General features: G+C 33.5%; 1 protein-coding gene across 2 annotated transcripts; it reads left to right on the plus strand.

Moving 5' to 3' along the window:
- Window positions 1-6,868: 6,868 nt before the first annotated feature.
- Window positions 6,869-15,758, plus strand: LOC132722726 (cytochrome P450 4A24-like). 2 transcript variants are annotated; one of them, XM_060707262.1, is made up of 13 exons: window positions 6,869-7,050; window positions 7,686-7,885; window positions 8,218-8,419; window positions 8,934-9,064; window positions 9,645-9,763; window positions 9,937-9,999; window positions 10,313-10,436; window positions 10,640-10,748; window positions 11,146-11,266; window positions 11,621-11,816; window positions 12,149-12,228; window positions 12,400-12,465; window positions 15,194-15,758. In XM_060707262.1, the coding sequence occupies exons 2-13, from the start codon at window positions 7,736-7,738 to the stop codon at window positions 15,291-15,293; spliced, it is 1,461 nt and encodes a 486-aa protein (XP_060563245.1). In that variant the 5' UTR covers window positions 6,869-7,050; window positions 7,686-7,735; the 3' UTR covers window positions 15,294-15,758. The 2 variants fall into 2 exon arrangements, with proteins under 2 accessions (XP_060563245.1, XP_060563246.1); XM_060707263.1 differs by lacking the exon at window positions 9,937-9,999.
- Window positions 15,759-16,256: the final 498 nt, after the last annotated feature.

A 16,256-nucleotide genomic window follows, 5' to 3' on the forward strand; every position in this document is an offset into this window, starting at 1 on the left:
TTGGCCACCTTCAACTAACTGAAGTTTACTGCCAGGTTAATGCGCAAGACGGAAAGAAAGAGTAAAAATAGTGAGGAATATATACAGTGCAGGTTAAAGAAAACGGATAAGTGTGGTTTAGATATAGAGTTGGGACAGATGAGTACGGTACCGGCTGACGTAGCATCCGGAGGTAGGCTGTTCCAGTCTTTGATGGTGCGTGGGAAGAAGGATTGTTAACGGTATTGTGTACGGCAGTAGGGAATCTTGTAGGATATGTTGTGTGAATTTCTTGTAGAGGGTATGAGTTGTGAGTTGTCTAGATGGATCTTGTTGTTGATGACTTTGTAGAGCATGATCAGTCTGGCCACCTTGCGACGTTCTTGTAATGATTTCCATTCAAGGTCTGCAAGCATGTCTGTGACACTGGACCTGTAGTGGTACTTGTTCTTAACATACCGTGCAGCACGTCGTTGGACCATGTCTAGACGGTGTATGTCTCCCTTCTCGTGGGGGTCCAAGACAGTGCTTGCATACTCCACTGTGGGGCGGACTAGAGATGCCGTTTCTTTGGTGGAAGTAGAGGCGATGTTAAGGTTTCTTCGCAGGAAGCTGGTGGTACGGTTGGCTTTGTTACAGATGTTATTTATATGTTGGCCCCAGTCTAGGTTTATATTCAGGGTACATCCAAGGTATTTAGCTGATGTGACGTGCTCTAGAGTATGACCATGAAGAGTGTAGTTGTGGCAGATGGGGCTTTTTTTCTTGGAGATGGTGAGGACTTGGCATTTGTCTGGGTGGAATGACATTTTCCATTTCTCTTCCCAGACAGCTAGTTTGTCGAGGTCAGCTTGTAGGGTGGAACAGTCAGACTTGTTTGTGATGGCAAGGTAGGCCAGCGTATCATCTGCAAATAGTCGGACGACTGCGTTGAGACCCTCTGGGGTGTTATTTATGTAGAACAGGAACAGACTCGGCCCAAGAACTGAGCCCTGTGCGACGCCGGATTCTGCAGATACTGTATTTGAGGTAACCCCTTCCAAGACCACAGATTGGGATCGGTTGCTTAAGAAAGCCTGAATCCACAGGTTAGTCTTGCCTCTGATGCCGTAGTGCTCCAGTTTGTGGGATAAAAGGCTGTGACATACTTTGTCGAAGGCCTTGGCGAAGTCCATGATGAGAACATCAGTCTGTTTGCCATTTTCCATGTTCCGGGTTATGTCATCTGTGAATTCAAGAAGCTGTGTTTCACAGGATCTGCCCTTTCTGAAGCCGTGTTGGAGAGGATAGAGAATCTTCTGTTTTTCGGCATGGTTCATGATGTGGCTGGTGACAATGTGCTCTAGGAGATTGCAGCAGATGCACGTTAGGGAGATAGGGCGATAGTTTTCTGGTTTATATCTGCTGACTTTCTTGTAGACCGGGGATACATTGGCTTTCTTCCAGTCATTAGGGATGGTGCTATTTTCAAGTGACAGAGTGAAGATGGTGTTGAGTATTAATTGGAGCGATGTCAGTTGCCAATTCCTTGAGGATGCGAGGACTTATAGTGTCGGAAGGAGCTGCCCACACAATACTTGACACCTGCTGTTGTGAGTATATGAATCTGGAAAACGGGAGATCCCTCGAGAGTAATTGCAAGCTCACCACAGACACTTTATCTTCTATCATGTAAACACTTCAATACTATGCCAAAAAGGGGGGGGGAGTAAAAACGGAATCCCTACAGAACGTTCAAAACGGGAAATTTGAAAATGTTCCAGACTCGGTTTGATTTAGTCTGTTCACGGACGGTAGTTGTACAATTACTTTATTTAAAAAAATCTTATCGATATCATTATTAATGTATCATTATGAATTGTGGCCTTGTTAGTAAAAATCCAGTATATCTATTTTTGACTAGGTCAATTGTTAAAAATTACAACCCAACAAGAAAATACGTATATGTTAAAACAGTATCAATCATCAATAATTAACATACAATTAACATTTGAAAAACAAAACCTAACAAAAGCACCCACAAAGGCAATTTGGGTCTTTATCTATATCTCATTCTGCAAACATGAACATTTTTCTGAATTTCACTTGACGGGGAATCATTTTATTCTGTCCAGAATTAAGAAACATATTGGGGATAAGTGAGATTTAATTTTATTTTTCAGAATACATACACATATTAGAGTCTTACAATATATACAACACATTACAATCATCTTTTCAAAACATGATAAGAAAAGAAGAAATATCTTATAAATTTCTTGCCCCACAAATTAAAGTATTCTTTACAGAACTATTTGTGGTGTTGTCCCGTCCATGCTTCGCCCTTCTGTCTTCCCCTGTTTTTGTTTGTTACCCTGCTGGGCTCTTTGCCAGTGGTCCAGTGTTGCTGGTTTTTGTTGGCGGGGACGCGCTCACAAAATGACATCCTTCCTTGTTGATCATTTTGTTTTTATATTTGGTGCACCATTAACCGTTTAAACTCCCTGTAGAGGTTTTATCTATTAATCGTCCAAAGGCGGTGACCCACCTTTCCTTTCTTTATGTATTGTCTTAATTTATATGCTTTGTATTGGCGTTTAAATTTCTGTTTGCCTTAAAATTCCGTGTTTCCTTGCCTTCCTTTTTTGCTCATCAATCCCTTCCTAATTTTCCTACCTAATCCCATCCCAATTACAAATTCCCGGCTTCCCCTACATATTTTTTTTGCCCCTTTGGCTGACGTTGCTTTAATATTTTGTAGGACTGTGTACTGTGAACGTTGCTCACCCTTGTAGCTTTTTCCCTAATATTTCATAAACATTTAACAAGCATACAATGTACTAGTAATAATCGTATCCACTGGATGAAACTCACGAATACACGGATGGATACGTCACAAAATACAAAAGCAGGCGCAGTTTTGGCTCGTTAACCACAAAATACCTCAACTTCAACTGTAGGAGTACCATAACACTTAATGTTCAATGACTTCCCATTCCAAAGTCCCTCGAGGCGCCTCGAATGATAGTGTTAAATTTTGTGACGTACCGGATAGCATATCCGATGATGAAAAGGGAAAATATCTGGTATGTTAATTCTGTGCGAATCCATCAAAAGCGGTGCATGTCCCAAAGTGCTGATGACAGCACTATACTTTTTTCTCATCATGATCCTGATTTTATTTTCACAGAAATTAGGTAAAGCTTTAGAATCTTGTTCAGATTGGCTGGTTGATAATAAACTGTCTCTCCACTTAGGTTAAACTGAATGTATAATTTTTGGTCCAAAGAAACATCTTAAAAGATTAATAAGTTCAATATTATTTGTAATGGTCACACTATTGAATCAACTAAGACAGTCAAATATCTTGGTTTGAAAATTGAAAATGTTCTGTCTGGAGAAGAAATTGCTTATACAGTTATTTCTAAAGTAAACACTAAGCTTAAATTTTTGTACAGAAACAGTAAATGTCTATCTTTTAACTGTAGAAAACTGCTCTGTTCGGGTTCTGCTTTAATCCAATGTCAATTTGACTATTCTTGTTCGTCTTGGTACGAAAATTAAAATAAAAATCTGAAAAAGAAACTGCAAGTAGCTCAAAACAAAGTCATATAAGGTTTATAAAAGATTACCATCCAAGAACTAGTATAACTCCTTCTGATTTTACAGATGTTAACATGTTAAATTTTGAAAATAGAGTAAAACAAATAAGACTTAATCATATGCATAAGATTTTTTTATAATAAGTGTCCAACTTATATGAAACAAACTTTGTTAGGATGTCTGATATACACAATTACAACACTAGATCAAATAATTTAAATTTTTCAATTCCTCATTGTAATAAGACATGTAATGGCACTTTTTTATAATGATATTAAAGATTGGAATAGTTTGCCAGATAATGTAAAATGTATATCAAATCCAACTTTATATAAAACTTCTGTTAAAAGCCATCTTGCTTCAATTTGGGCTGCGCAACATCAAAGTGATTTTTTTTATATTACTGAGTGGCGACATATGTACGCCAAACTTTATTATATTTTTAGTTATCTTATGTTTTCCTGTGCCTTTTTTTCTGTGATTGATAATATTGTAATTAAGTGTTAAGATACTGATCCAATGAGTATTTTTTCCACTTTTTTCTGTGATAATGCAAAACTACTGTGATAATAAGATTCTAAGATTAATTTGTAGTCTATCTCATTGTCTATTTTTATCTGAGAAATGAATGTCTCCATGGTTTCATCTTGTTTCCGTCTATTTGGTTAACAGGGCCCCATTGGAAATAAGCAAACCAGCTTAATGGGCTATCCTTGTAACCATAGATCACTCTTAAACAAGACCATGCATTATATTGAAATTTTATTATTATTTTTTTCTCTTTTAAAATCTAGGTTAAACTATTAAGTTTTTATATATCATGTCTATCAGTAACTTTAAACAATATCCTGTGCTAATTATCATTCTGACTTGTTCAGTGTAGCAATACCACGTGACTATGACGTCATTTTCGGCATCATTTCCAAGACAGCCTTAATTTTTTTTATTTCTGTACCAATTTCTTTGGGATATGCACCAGTCTACGGGGAAAAATATAAGCTTTCCACAGAATATTGGATATTTGTCAGTTTATAAGCCGTTTTATCAAACACTTTGCATAACCTTGGAAGTTGCTTGTATTAGAGCGGGCTTCAGTTGCAAGCTATTTCGTTTTCTGTACGCCATGATTAATAGGTCAGGTTTACATCAACCGGGGGTCCAGACAGCAAAATCCTACCTTTAAATGTTTATATGTTTATTATTTATGGCGTAAATCTTGCCTTTTTCTTCAATTGTCAATTCTGGCACCAGTTCCAAGTCGAAAAAAAGGACTACAGTTTAAAGCAGATTTTAGAATCCGTTGCAAATGCAATACAACATGCCTACCGTTCTCTTTCTGTAATTATGTTAACCATTTAAAACATTTTATTTACTACAGTAGAATCCCTGCTAAAGACCACCTCGGAATTAAGACCACCCCGCTTTTAAGACCAGTTTTTAAAAGAACGGAATTTTCTGTTCTTTATGTCAATGATTACATGATCCAGAATTAAGACCACCTCACTTATCCACTTTTAAGACCACCAGATTCAGTCCAAATTCATTATTTTGTTCTTTATTTGACCTCACTATTGAGACCACAGATATTAAAATCAACACCTTCCTAGATCTTAAATGTGTTGTTATGTTAATATTACTATCTGCTTCATTGCTCTTAGGCATGACACTTGATTACACAAGGTGTCAAAAACTGTTATTTATGGGATATTTCATGAAAAAGGTGAGGAAATTAATTTCAGAGTGGTTTAATGTTGCTTTATAAAATGCACATTTATTTTGTGAAGAAAAAATGTCTTACATGATATGTGAATTATGTATATCATACATAATTAATATTGAAATCAGAGCAAAGAAAATTTGATATTAAAAAATTTCTTCAGAAATATGTTTTCTTCCCATCATATGTAACATTATAACATACTTTCATATTGTATTTGCAGGTTAAGATACTTATTGTTTGTTCATACAAAATGACTAAAATAGGCCCTGGTCATAACGTGTGTAAGCAATGATAACAATATCCACAATTAAGACCACCCCACAATTAAGACCACTTAGGCCCAGTCCCGATGGTGGTCTTAATTGAGGGTTTTTACTGTATACGATTTACATAAACACAAATGAATATTTAAAAGATTTTACTCGCTGCGCTATAAGTGATTTTAAAAGTCGTACAATTGTTGTCTGTATTTGTAAAGTAATTGATTTGCTCTTTAATCATTGTTTTTTCACGGTAATGATTATGAAAAATCTATTAGTGCAATGAAGCAATACTAAACGTGGAATATTCAAAATAGAGAGAAAACAGGAACCCTAAATATCGCCCAAAACGGCAAAATTGAAAATGGTGCAGGCTCGGTTTGACTTAGCTAGCCTGTCAAATTCAGGATCACTTCCATTTGTATGCTGAGAAAAGGGTTACGCCTCAACGGGGCAATTTTAAAGTGCCTAATCCCTGGGGAGTGGCCCTACAAAGTAGGCTTCGGGTCGACGAGGATGATGTGCTAGGGTGCGGGAGCCCCTAGCACGGTTAGACGGCTTTCAAGAACGGCAGGCGTTTTGCTGGCACAAACAGCCCTTTTCAGGGCTACCTTTTCATTTTGTCACAAGTTACTGTACATTTAGGTTCTCATTGACCGCCGTACAGTGACCTACTTTTGGCTCAAAATTAATATCTTTGGCTAATAGTCCGTGGAAATTGCATGGAGGTAAATTATCACCACTTTGTGCTTCAAAATTAACTCTTTAAGGACATGACTGGTGAAATGTCCGGGGTCCGTACTCGACAGCGAAAGCTGCATTTTGTGCCTAAAATGGCGGATGTACGCTCATTAAGCATTAAATACATACATATTTTATCAGAGGATAGTAGTGATATGTTACTGTTCTTGCTCCATTTGAACTTTCGCTCAAAATATGAAAGCAAAGATCAACAAGGAAGGGTGGCATTCAATGAACGCATCCCATAAACATAACTCCTCAACATAGGACCATCAGCAAGGACCCAGCAGAAAATCAAATAAAAACAGGAGACAGCACAAGGGCAAAACACTGATAGGGCTTTAAGTCATACATGTAGAATTAACTTCATTAGAGGTAGCCGCGTACTTTTGTTTCGCATTTTCTGATTGGGTGCATTCTTGTAAAGGGAATGTACTTTAAAGGAATGGACTAATCATTTACACAAATGTATCACGCTTAAATGAAATTTTCGCACACTTGTATCAGATAGCGTCTGATGTAAACAATTTTGATAACATATCTCACTTATTATCATTACTTCGTCTAATGATTAACACATCAAATATTTTGAATCCATTTGTGCTGTTTAACACCCCTTCTTTCTTTGAACTTTTCATGTAACATTTGATTTTGGTATATAAAAAATCAAAACTTTAAAATGTTTAATCTGAGGTTGGTTTTTAAACGCTTCATAGTAAATATGTGATCATACATAAACAAGGGAATAATAATTACAGATAAACATTAGTATGTATATTTCATTATCACGTTTCGATGTTAACATTATGTTTATTCGTAATACTTGACCGCTACTTAAAATTTGTACTTCTATACATATATGAACACTTTTTAATTCACCTTTATCAAATTAATATTAAAATGTTTCTAATGCATGTATATATAGCGTCGGATCGTATTCATATAAATTATTTATAAAGATTTTGGCAGGTTATATATGGACCTATATAAACGGTTGTTTTAATATGTATAGCAAATAACTGTTTATATTCAGCAATATGATATGTTAAGATTCTTTTATAGCGAATTTATAATGCTGCAAACTTTCTTTATTGCAGAAAAAAATTAAAAATTATTCATAAATCGACTGAAGCCGTGTATATATATTATATAAACGTAACGATTATCCAATGAAAAACGACGTTACAAACGTATATAGTACGTATTATAATTAACTCATAAGTCCTATTCTTGCTCGCCAATTTAAGAAGTACACTATAGCGTATCGTCATAAATGTGAAATAAGCATTTATCACTGGACATGTGAACATTATATCTAAAAAAATATCTAAACTGTCTTTTTTCTATCAGTGCATCTCAAAAAAATATTTGTTTCATTGGAATAAAACATCACACCATTACAGAATGTGATAGCAAGCTGTGGAATGTTTGTTTTCTTCTTCAATGTGCCAAGATGTCCTTACTTCTTGTAACCTACTTAACATTAATCATTGTCATCACCTATAAGATTGTTTTGGTGGTGTATAACTATATAGAAACCATTCGTGTAGCAAGAAAAGTCCCTGGCTTTGAAGATACTCGTTTCATACAAGGCGATTTATGGGTAAGTAGGAGGCAATACAACTCAAATAAATAATCAATATACATGTACTAGTACTTACCATTGACACGAATGTTTTTTTCTCTGCCAAGAAAAGATTAGTAAATAGTAGTAATAATAAGGTAGACAAATCACAAAGTAATTTTATACTGAAATGTAATAAAAAATCTTGTTACTAAATATAAAGATATGTCATATGGTCTTTTATGTCCATATTTTTGCACAACTGAATGCAAATAAATCTTATCAAATGTTATCTCTTTGTATTATCTCTTAGAAAGATTCTTCAAGACTTTGAATACGTATGCTTGCAATAAATTCATTGTATGTTTCAGATGGATTCATATGACGATTATTTAAAGAAATCACTAGACTTTGTCCAAACGACCGGGGTCAAGATGCATAAAATATGGGTGTATTTCTTTTACCCCGTCTATTGCCTAAGCCACCCAGATACTGCGAAGGTGATATTGAAATCGTCCTTACCGAAGGATCTTTCTATAGGAAGCAATTATCATATACTAAAAACATGGACGGGTAAAACATGAGATTATAGTCTTCATTTTTACACCCCTTTCTTTTGTTTCTGCTACTGCACAGTATTCTACATTCATAAATGTATTTTAGAATTTTCTTAACATGCATTACTCTATAGATATAATTGATTCATGTCAGGGACAGTACAAGAAACTATACGTTAAGGGCATAGAGATGGATTTATGGGGGATCTTTATCTGACATACGCCATAATATCAGTTATCAGTGATTTTGTTTTGAATATTTAAATATTTATTTACTTTGATGTATAAAAAGGGCTGCACTAACTCAATCAAACTGATTCTTCTATTTTCATGAAATTTTGTTTTGATTAATGCTTCAGAGGGAACACCTTTCTTTCAGACCCTCATTAGTATGAATTATAAAGTATCAATTAAAGAAATGAAACTACTTTTCTATGGGTACATCTAATATATATAATTACCTTGCAAAGTATCTCAGAAAGTACACTTCAACTATTTAATTAAAACTATATAGAAATTTATTATCTCAGGTAATGGCATACTAACGAACGCAGGCGGAAGTGTTTGGAAACGTCACAGGCGACTTCTATCATTGGCCTACCATTTTGACATTCTACACAATTATGTCATAAAATTTAACACTGTCGCCGAGGAACTGCTGGTATATATCTTTATAACTTAAAAGGTGATCTGTTTTACTCAACGAAAAGAGCAAATGTTCGCTTTTTTCATCCAAAATATATTGCAAAATTGTTTTATATGTATATTTAAGACTTCAACACGATTTCGTCAAGATTTGATTTATTTATTTTTTTGTTTTTGTTTTGTCATAATTCTTTACATCGGATTTACCATCGGATTTGTAATCCATGTGTCGTAGGTTCTATCCTCGGGTAAGTCGAATTTTCTGTCTCAGACATTGAGTTTCATGTCGTTTGTCTCTCACTGTAGTAGTGAGTTACTTGCAGAGAAATTGGTAATTACTAGTTAGTTATACCGAAGTCATTAAGGTGGGCTAACGCCTAGATATGAGGAAAACATGCGTTTAAATCGGGACAAGAAACAAATATACAAACAAACAAACAATAAACAAACACACAAAGGAAAAAAGACAATAGAATTCAAAGTCTTTTTCCAAATGTTTATTTACATTATACATGTTTTGATTTGCTTATTTCCATCATTACCTTATAAAACCTTATAAAATTGAAATGTTTACAATAATGTTCAATACTGTTCAGATACGATTATCCCAGTGTCGAGATACAAGTATAGAAATATGTCAGCCTGTATACATGGCAACAGTAGATGCTTCGTTACAGTGTGCTTTCTCATACCATGGGGGTATTCAGAACTCAGGGTAAAGCCATTCCCCATTTTTGTGCTTTTTAAACGTTCTTTTTATTTCCTTGCCATACTATTCTAAATATTTTTTTAATCGGAATTGATTATTTAGTGTTTATGCAATTGGTATGTAATGGGATACAATTACTAACGTTATAAAAATAAAATTTTAGGGTTATTTTCATTTAGACTTGACCATCCTTATGTTGCGGCTATTCATGAATTGACCAACTACTGCTTCCAAAGAATGAGGTGAAAACACGTTTTCGTTGTTTGTTCATTTATAATATTTATAACATACATGTAGAGAGTACTGAAACACTAAAATACTATTCATCGAATCAATTGTTTCTTCTCGTTCGTTGACATTTTTTCCTATCTCAACAGATGTATTATACATTATTTTGAAAATCTAAAATAAAGTAAGCTTTTCAACGAACTTTAAATAAATAATTTTTTTAAACGACCCAATCATAGTCTCAACGATTCATATAGCCTTTTCTTATGACGATCAATCAACATACTAATTTAAAACAATTACATAATTATGTATATTGTTTTTCAGCAACCCTTTGTTATATCCAGATTTTATATTCGAAAGAACAAGAATGGGCAAACGATTTCATTTATTGTGTAAATACATACATCGTTTCGTAGATGGCATTATTAAAGCACGTGGACATACCGCAGTAAGTTAAAAGATTAATATTACATTTAATTTGTTTTGTATGAAATTTAACTTGAATTAACCATCTGCTCATAGTATTTGTGTATTGAAAAAGTGATATTTTTACCCTTTCTCATATAAAGAAGCAATAACTGTTGCTGCTGTTTTGGCGCCTATTCTATTAACATAAGAAAAACCAAGTTATAAATGAACGTCAGCGTCTAGTTACAGGAACCAGACTTCTTGGATATTCTAATGACGACACAGGATGAAAATGGTGTCGGACTTAACGATACAGAAATACGAGATGAGGTCAAAACATTTTTGTTCGCAGGTAAAGTGCTCTCCTTTGTAATGGCCGAACTTTGCAATAACTTATCTTTCATGATCTATATAAATCAGCGGATTACATGGTGCGTTTGATGTGTATACTTTACTTACATTATATCCATGTATAAATACCTGGTCATGTGTTGCTATTGTATTTAATTAGATGTATTATGACTAAGAAATAAATGAGCAATGTATTAATATGTTGCATACATTTCTGTTTGCTAATAATTTTATAATGTTCAATGAAAAACAGAAAATCATTTTTTACATTTGTTTTTTTAAATAACCATTGTGAAATATTTGTCAAGTACATATTCGAGTACTAGCCGAAATGCTTTCTGTTTGTTTAATATCTACACCATGCAATGAATACAAAAAATGTGTGTATATTTGGATAGGTCACAACACAGTAAGTTCTGCGATAAGCTGGTCCATATACTTACTAGGAAAATATCCAGAAATACAAGAAAACATTTACGAAGAGGTTATAGGAATCGTCGGAACAGCAAACGTAAAATGGTATGTTTTAGTTTTTATAAAGGGTAAAAAGAAGTTACTTCCTTTTGTGCAAGACGTCCTCACTAACAGCTAGAATCTAAAACACGTGTTGTCACGTTTAAGGTTTAACGACCACCAACACATTTGCGGATGTTAAAATTTATAAAATTTCATCATTTTCATGTTTAATGACGAATACTGCTTAAACCGATGCTAGGGGGCATAGAAGTTAACTTGTACTTAAAATCGTCCACTAATATAATCAATTGAACCGTATCTGCAACATTTTCAATTTTGCAGTTATGAGCGTTCCTTATGTATTCTGTATGTTTTGCTATCTAAAGTCTGAATTTTTAATAATATGAAACATTTTAGGGATCATTTGAGCAAGATGACATGTTTAAACTGTTTTATCAAAGAGGTATTACGTATGTATAGCATAGTACCGGTTATTCGCCGAACTCTAGAAACTGAAGTTACTATAGAAAATGTCACATTGCCGTCCGGTGCTACGGTAGAAATCAACATACATACAATAAACCATAACAGCGTGTTATGGCCTGATCACCAGGTGAAGAAATATCATTTTATTAATTTTGACCTTATTATCTTGTAGAAAATGACATTTTCAATTCCGACAATTTTGTCACTATCATCAATCCTTTCATCAAATTAATTACCAGATTTGCTAATCATACTATCGGACTACTGCAAAATTATACTTCTTTATTGACGCTATTAATCAACATAACACCATGATCCAAACACATTTCCTCTTCAATTCATGGCAATATGTATAAACATATTAGTCAATATTTAAAAAAGTTTGTATATTAATGTCATATATATTTTAACAAATAAAATATAAATTGACTCATGTTATTATTTTATCTTACATCACAGGATTTTCGACCTGAAAGATTTTTAGACGCAACATTAGAGAAAGATCCTTTTAGTTTCATTCCATTTTCAGCAGGATCGAGGTATGAAGCTTAAGAACGTCTTGAAAGTCTTTATTATATTGCACTTTTACCAGTAGTTGCAAACTCAATGGCATAGCATATCAAAAGTCTTTTCATAATATCCAGCGATTTCTTTGTATATTTTATATATCGCATATCCCATCAGGAAACATTTGTTATTTAATATTTCAGGAATTGTATTGGAAAGAATTTTGCTCTGAACGAACTTAAAGTCATCCTGTCGCGAATCGTGCAAACGTACGTATTTTTTTAGATTAAAATGTTTGATAATTTTTTAGCATTTTTGTTCACAAAATAAAGTTGATTTATAAAATTACATTATTTTTTACATTCGACTTAAATTCGTCATATTTGATGTGAAACAACGACTATGTTAATTAATAATTTATTTCATATTTTACGACATCAAATGCATTTTTGAACAATCACTTCCTTCTATAAGCTTTTTATTGCGACGGACGCGCCCTCAGGCGCGTTCAGAGCTAAGTCATCTACACATGGGATTTCGTTGGCTACAATCGCGCAATGTGTCCTAAACCAATTAACAGCCCAAGAAATAGTACATGAATTTGATCCTTCAAAACTCCCATACTTTGTCTGGATATCTTAATGTCTTCCATATTTAGCCTTTTCAATTTCAAATTAAGTTATCCAAGTTGAAATATGAACGTATATTATTGATAAAAGCGTTGTAGTCCCGTAGTATTATTGCGCAATATGCAAATTACTGCTGAAACGATTTACCGCTGTCGAAAAAGTAGGACAGCAAATTATACTACAATAAAGGTGTAACCTCTGAGTTCCAAGCCATTATTAGTAGGAAATAAATATTTCTACATTATACAAAACATTATTATTAACAAATCAAAAGTTTTTCGTGACTCTAGGATAACTCGCGCATTAATAAAAGAAGAACTATTTTCGTGACTCATACCGCGGGTTTAGCTGAATATTCAGCAGTTATTAATATATTAGATACAGTAAAATGGTTAGTATAAATATCTATTTTTGAAAATGCATGTAAGAAGAGAGTTTTACAACACTTTACCGCCATGTAGTCTTTCATGGTAAGGAAGTTATAATATCAGTTCTACTTCCGATTCTTGTGGTTTGTTTACATATTTTACTAGGTCATGATATGAGTTAACCTTCGCTATTCTAAAAATAGATTCTGCTTCACCTGTTCTGATTTTTGGACAGGCGATTAGGAAGTACACATTAAACATGTAATTAATAAACCAGCGGATTACATGCAATACTTTTAGAAATTCTATACAATTGTAAGAAGCAAACAAGTTGAAAATGGAATTTAGTGTGAAGTTGAAAAGGACAACTAAACACTGTAGTGCTTAAGTGACATTTAAATTAAAATAAAAACGATGTGCTCTGGCCTCTACATCTTTACCTTGTAAATAAAAAAAATCTAAGAAATACACTATCAATTGCGGATGATTTTAACCAATTTTTCTGTACGAAATCTGCTGTGGTCATAGTATTATTTTTACAATAGGTTTACCTCTTACATTTGGTTTGCTATTTCTAATCATGGTCATGCAACTACATAGTTAGGTTAAGAAGCAGACGCTTGTTTTGGTTGAGTCTATTATGTTTTTTTAGGGGGTGAGTTGTCATACACAAATTTACAATTTGTATGCATTTATTTTTTTCCAATGATTGTTATTATCTTAAATGCTTCTGGGATTGTTGTTTTATCAATTCATTTGTAAATAAGATTGTTATATGTCTATAAACGGAATAATTTTAATGAACACGAAATTAGTTCACACCTTTATGTGTATTGATAACGTGATGGTTTAAGCCAATGAAAACACATCAATATTATTACAATCAGGCAGAGAAAAAGTTTGCAAGAGTAAATCGATAATCTTTATGTAGCAAACAAACTTTAAATTGCAAGTATTTTTTCATATCTTTTCGGCAGGATAAACTGTCCGAGGAGGGCTAGGCATTTTCGTATCGTAAAATGGCTGCCATTTACAGTATCAAGTGATTATCCCAAGCACCACCGCGACTTAGCGCGGGAATCATAAATATAGCTAACCTCGGCTGGAAAATACCTTTTTTCTTATTTTATTGTAATAAATATTTACAAACTGTGTCTTTCGGGATTTTTTTTATCAATATATAACCAATAATGATGTTTATATGAATAAATAATCATATCTCAAAGCTGCGACTGTGACTTACAATGAAATTCTACCTTACCAATTCTACCAAAAAGTCTTCACAAAAAGTAGAATCTAGTATGCAATCGTACCTATATTACATACGAATGTATGTAATATTTTTATTGTTTTTTAATGAGACATAAGAGAAATAAAAATACAAATGACTTATATTTTATTGTCTGTATGCCCACTATGATATAACACGAAGCAATTCTAAATAGCATTCTCAAATGTATAATGTATTATGTTTGAAGTTTATTTGCCTGGATTTATTCTAGAAATATTTCGTGGATAGTTTTTCTATTTACATATCATTTCTTAGAATAAATCGATAAGGACACTGATTTACAAGTTTGACCAGAGTTTTTAGGCATAAATTTCATTCTGTATTTAAGTGCTTGAAAGTAGAAAATCTGAATAATATCAATTTGGGACACAAAACATATTGCTCTACAAATTTCGAACTTGTATGGAACAAATTTTCTCTGTTATATATTTTGTGTTTTGTTGTTTTTTTTTTGTTTTTTTTTGTTTTTTTTTCTAAAAGAAGCCTTAATGTCTCTCCGGTTGCATGTCCGTCGCATTCAGTGCTGCAGCACTTTGATTTGTACATGTGCTTACAATAGAACTGAATATAGTACATTCATTCTATTGAACATTGCTTTTTGAACATGGCTTTTGCACACATAATCCAGTTAGTCCAGTTATAAGACATTTTTATTATATTTGAAATGTAGTTCCATATATGACAGAAAAAAATTCAATTGTCGTTTTAGATTTCGTATAGAGTTGGATCGCAGTCATAAAGTTATTCAAGAAACAAAGTTGGTAAGGACACCAAAAACTGGAATCAAAGTTTATCTCCATTCTCGTTAAACTGACCGACTCATTTCGTTGAATCAACAAGAAATTGGAGAAATGAAATAATTTTCCTTATAAACATTGAGAAAGAAATAAGTGAAAAGACAAAACCAGTTTAAATTTATATTTTCTGGTATATAGATTAAAGATTTTATTTCCAAAACACCAGAAGGTCACTTACCCATGTGGCCGACATTTACATACTAAATATGGCTACAACAATTTAACATGTTATACTATTAATTAGTGCAGAGTTATAATACACAATGCTAATGAGTATCGTTTTATATATAGGGACAGACAAACATGTGTACAGTACAGTTATTGATAATCTCAGTAACATTGGTCTACCCACACCCTTTTGGATTATCGTTTGTCTTTGAAATCTGCAAATCCATTGTAAAATCCTTACCTAGCAGTGACAATCAGCAGGCGGTAATATCGCCGAAAAATGACTGATCTATTGCCATATAGCTACATCTTATGCTTGTTATTGTTTTGCTTGTTTTTTGTTGTTGTTGATTTTTGGTGGGTTTATTTATTGTTTTGCTGAGTGACTTCCACTAAAAAGTACACATGGTTACATATTCAAAAAGAGCAAATGGTTACATTTTTAAAAAAAGATCAACAAGGAAGGGCGACACTCAAATGAACGTATCCCTCAACAAAACCCCGCAACACATGACCAACAGCAATGACACCAACAGGACACTAAACAAAAACAGGAAACGAGATTTATGCTAGATATTGGTATCAAAAGGTCCTTACTTGAAAGTAAATATAGAATAGCGTTAAAAGATGAGGATACGCTGCGCATACGCACAATACAGACAATAAAACAATTGCAGCATCATAAGGTTCTCTTAAAACCAAAGAAGGAAATCCGTGTTATCCTTTCTCAAACTCCTCACAGTGATTACCCCCCTTGGCAGAATACGCCGAAGAATTAAGGGGAGATCACTGCGTGGAGATTGATAC

The sequence above is a fragment of the Ruditapes philippinarum genome, unplaced genomic scaffold (genome assembly GCF_026571515.1).
Source record: "Ruditapes philippinarum isolate M1 unplaced genomic scaffold, ASM2657151v2 ctg147_1_1_1_1, whole genome shotgun sequence".
NCBI classification, from domain to species: domain Eukaryota; kingdom Metazoa; phylum Mollusca; class Bivalvia; order Venerida; family Veneridae; genus Ruditapes; species Ruditapes philippinarum.

Excerpts from the sequence above, each read along its gene's own strand:
- LOC132722726 (XM_060707262.1), top strand. The coding sequence starts at position 7,736 with ATGTCCTTACTTCTTGTAACCTACTTAACATTAATCATTGTCATCACC. Across the intron at positions 8,420-8,933 it reads TATACTAAAAACATGGACGG|GTAATGGCATACTAACGAAC; the intron begins GTAAAACATGAG and ends TTATTATCTCAG. Across the intron at positions 12,466-15,193 it reads CTGTCGCGAATCGTGCAAAC|ATTTCGTATAGAGTTGGATC; the intron begins GTACGTATTTTT and ends TTGTCGTTTTAG.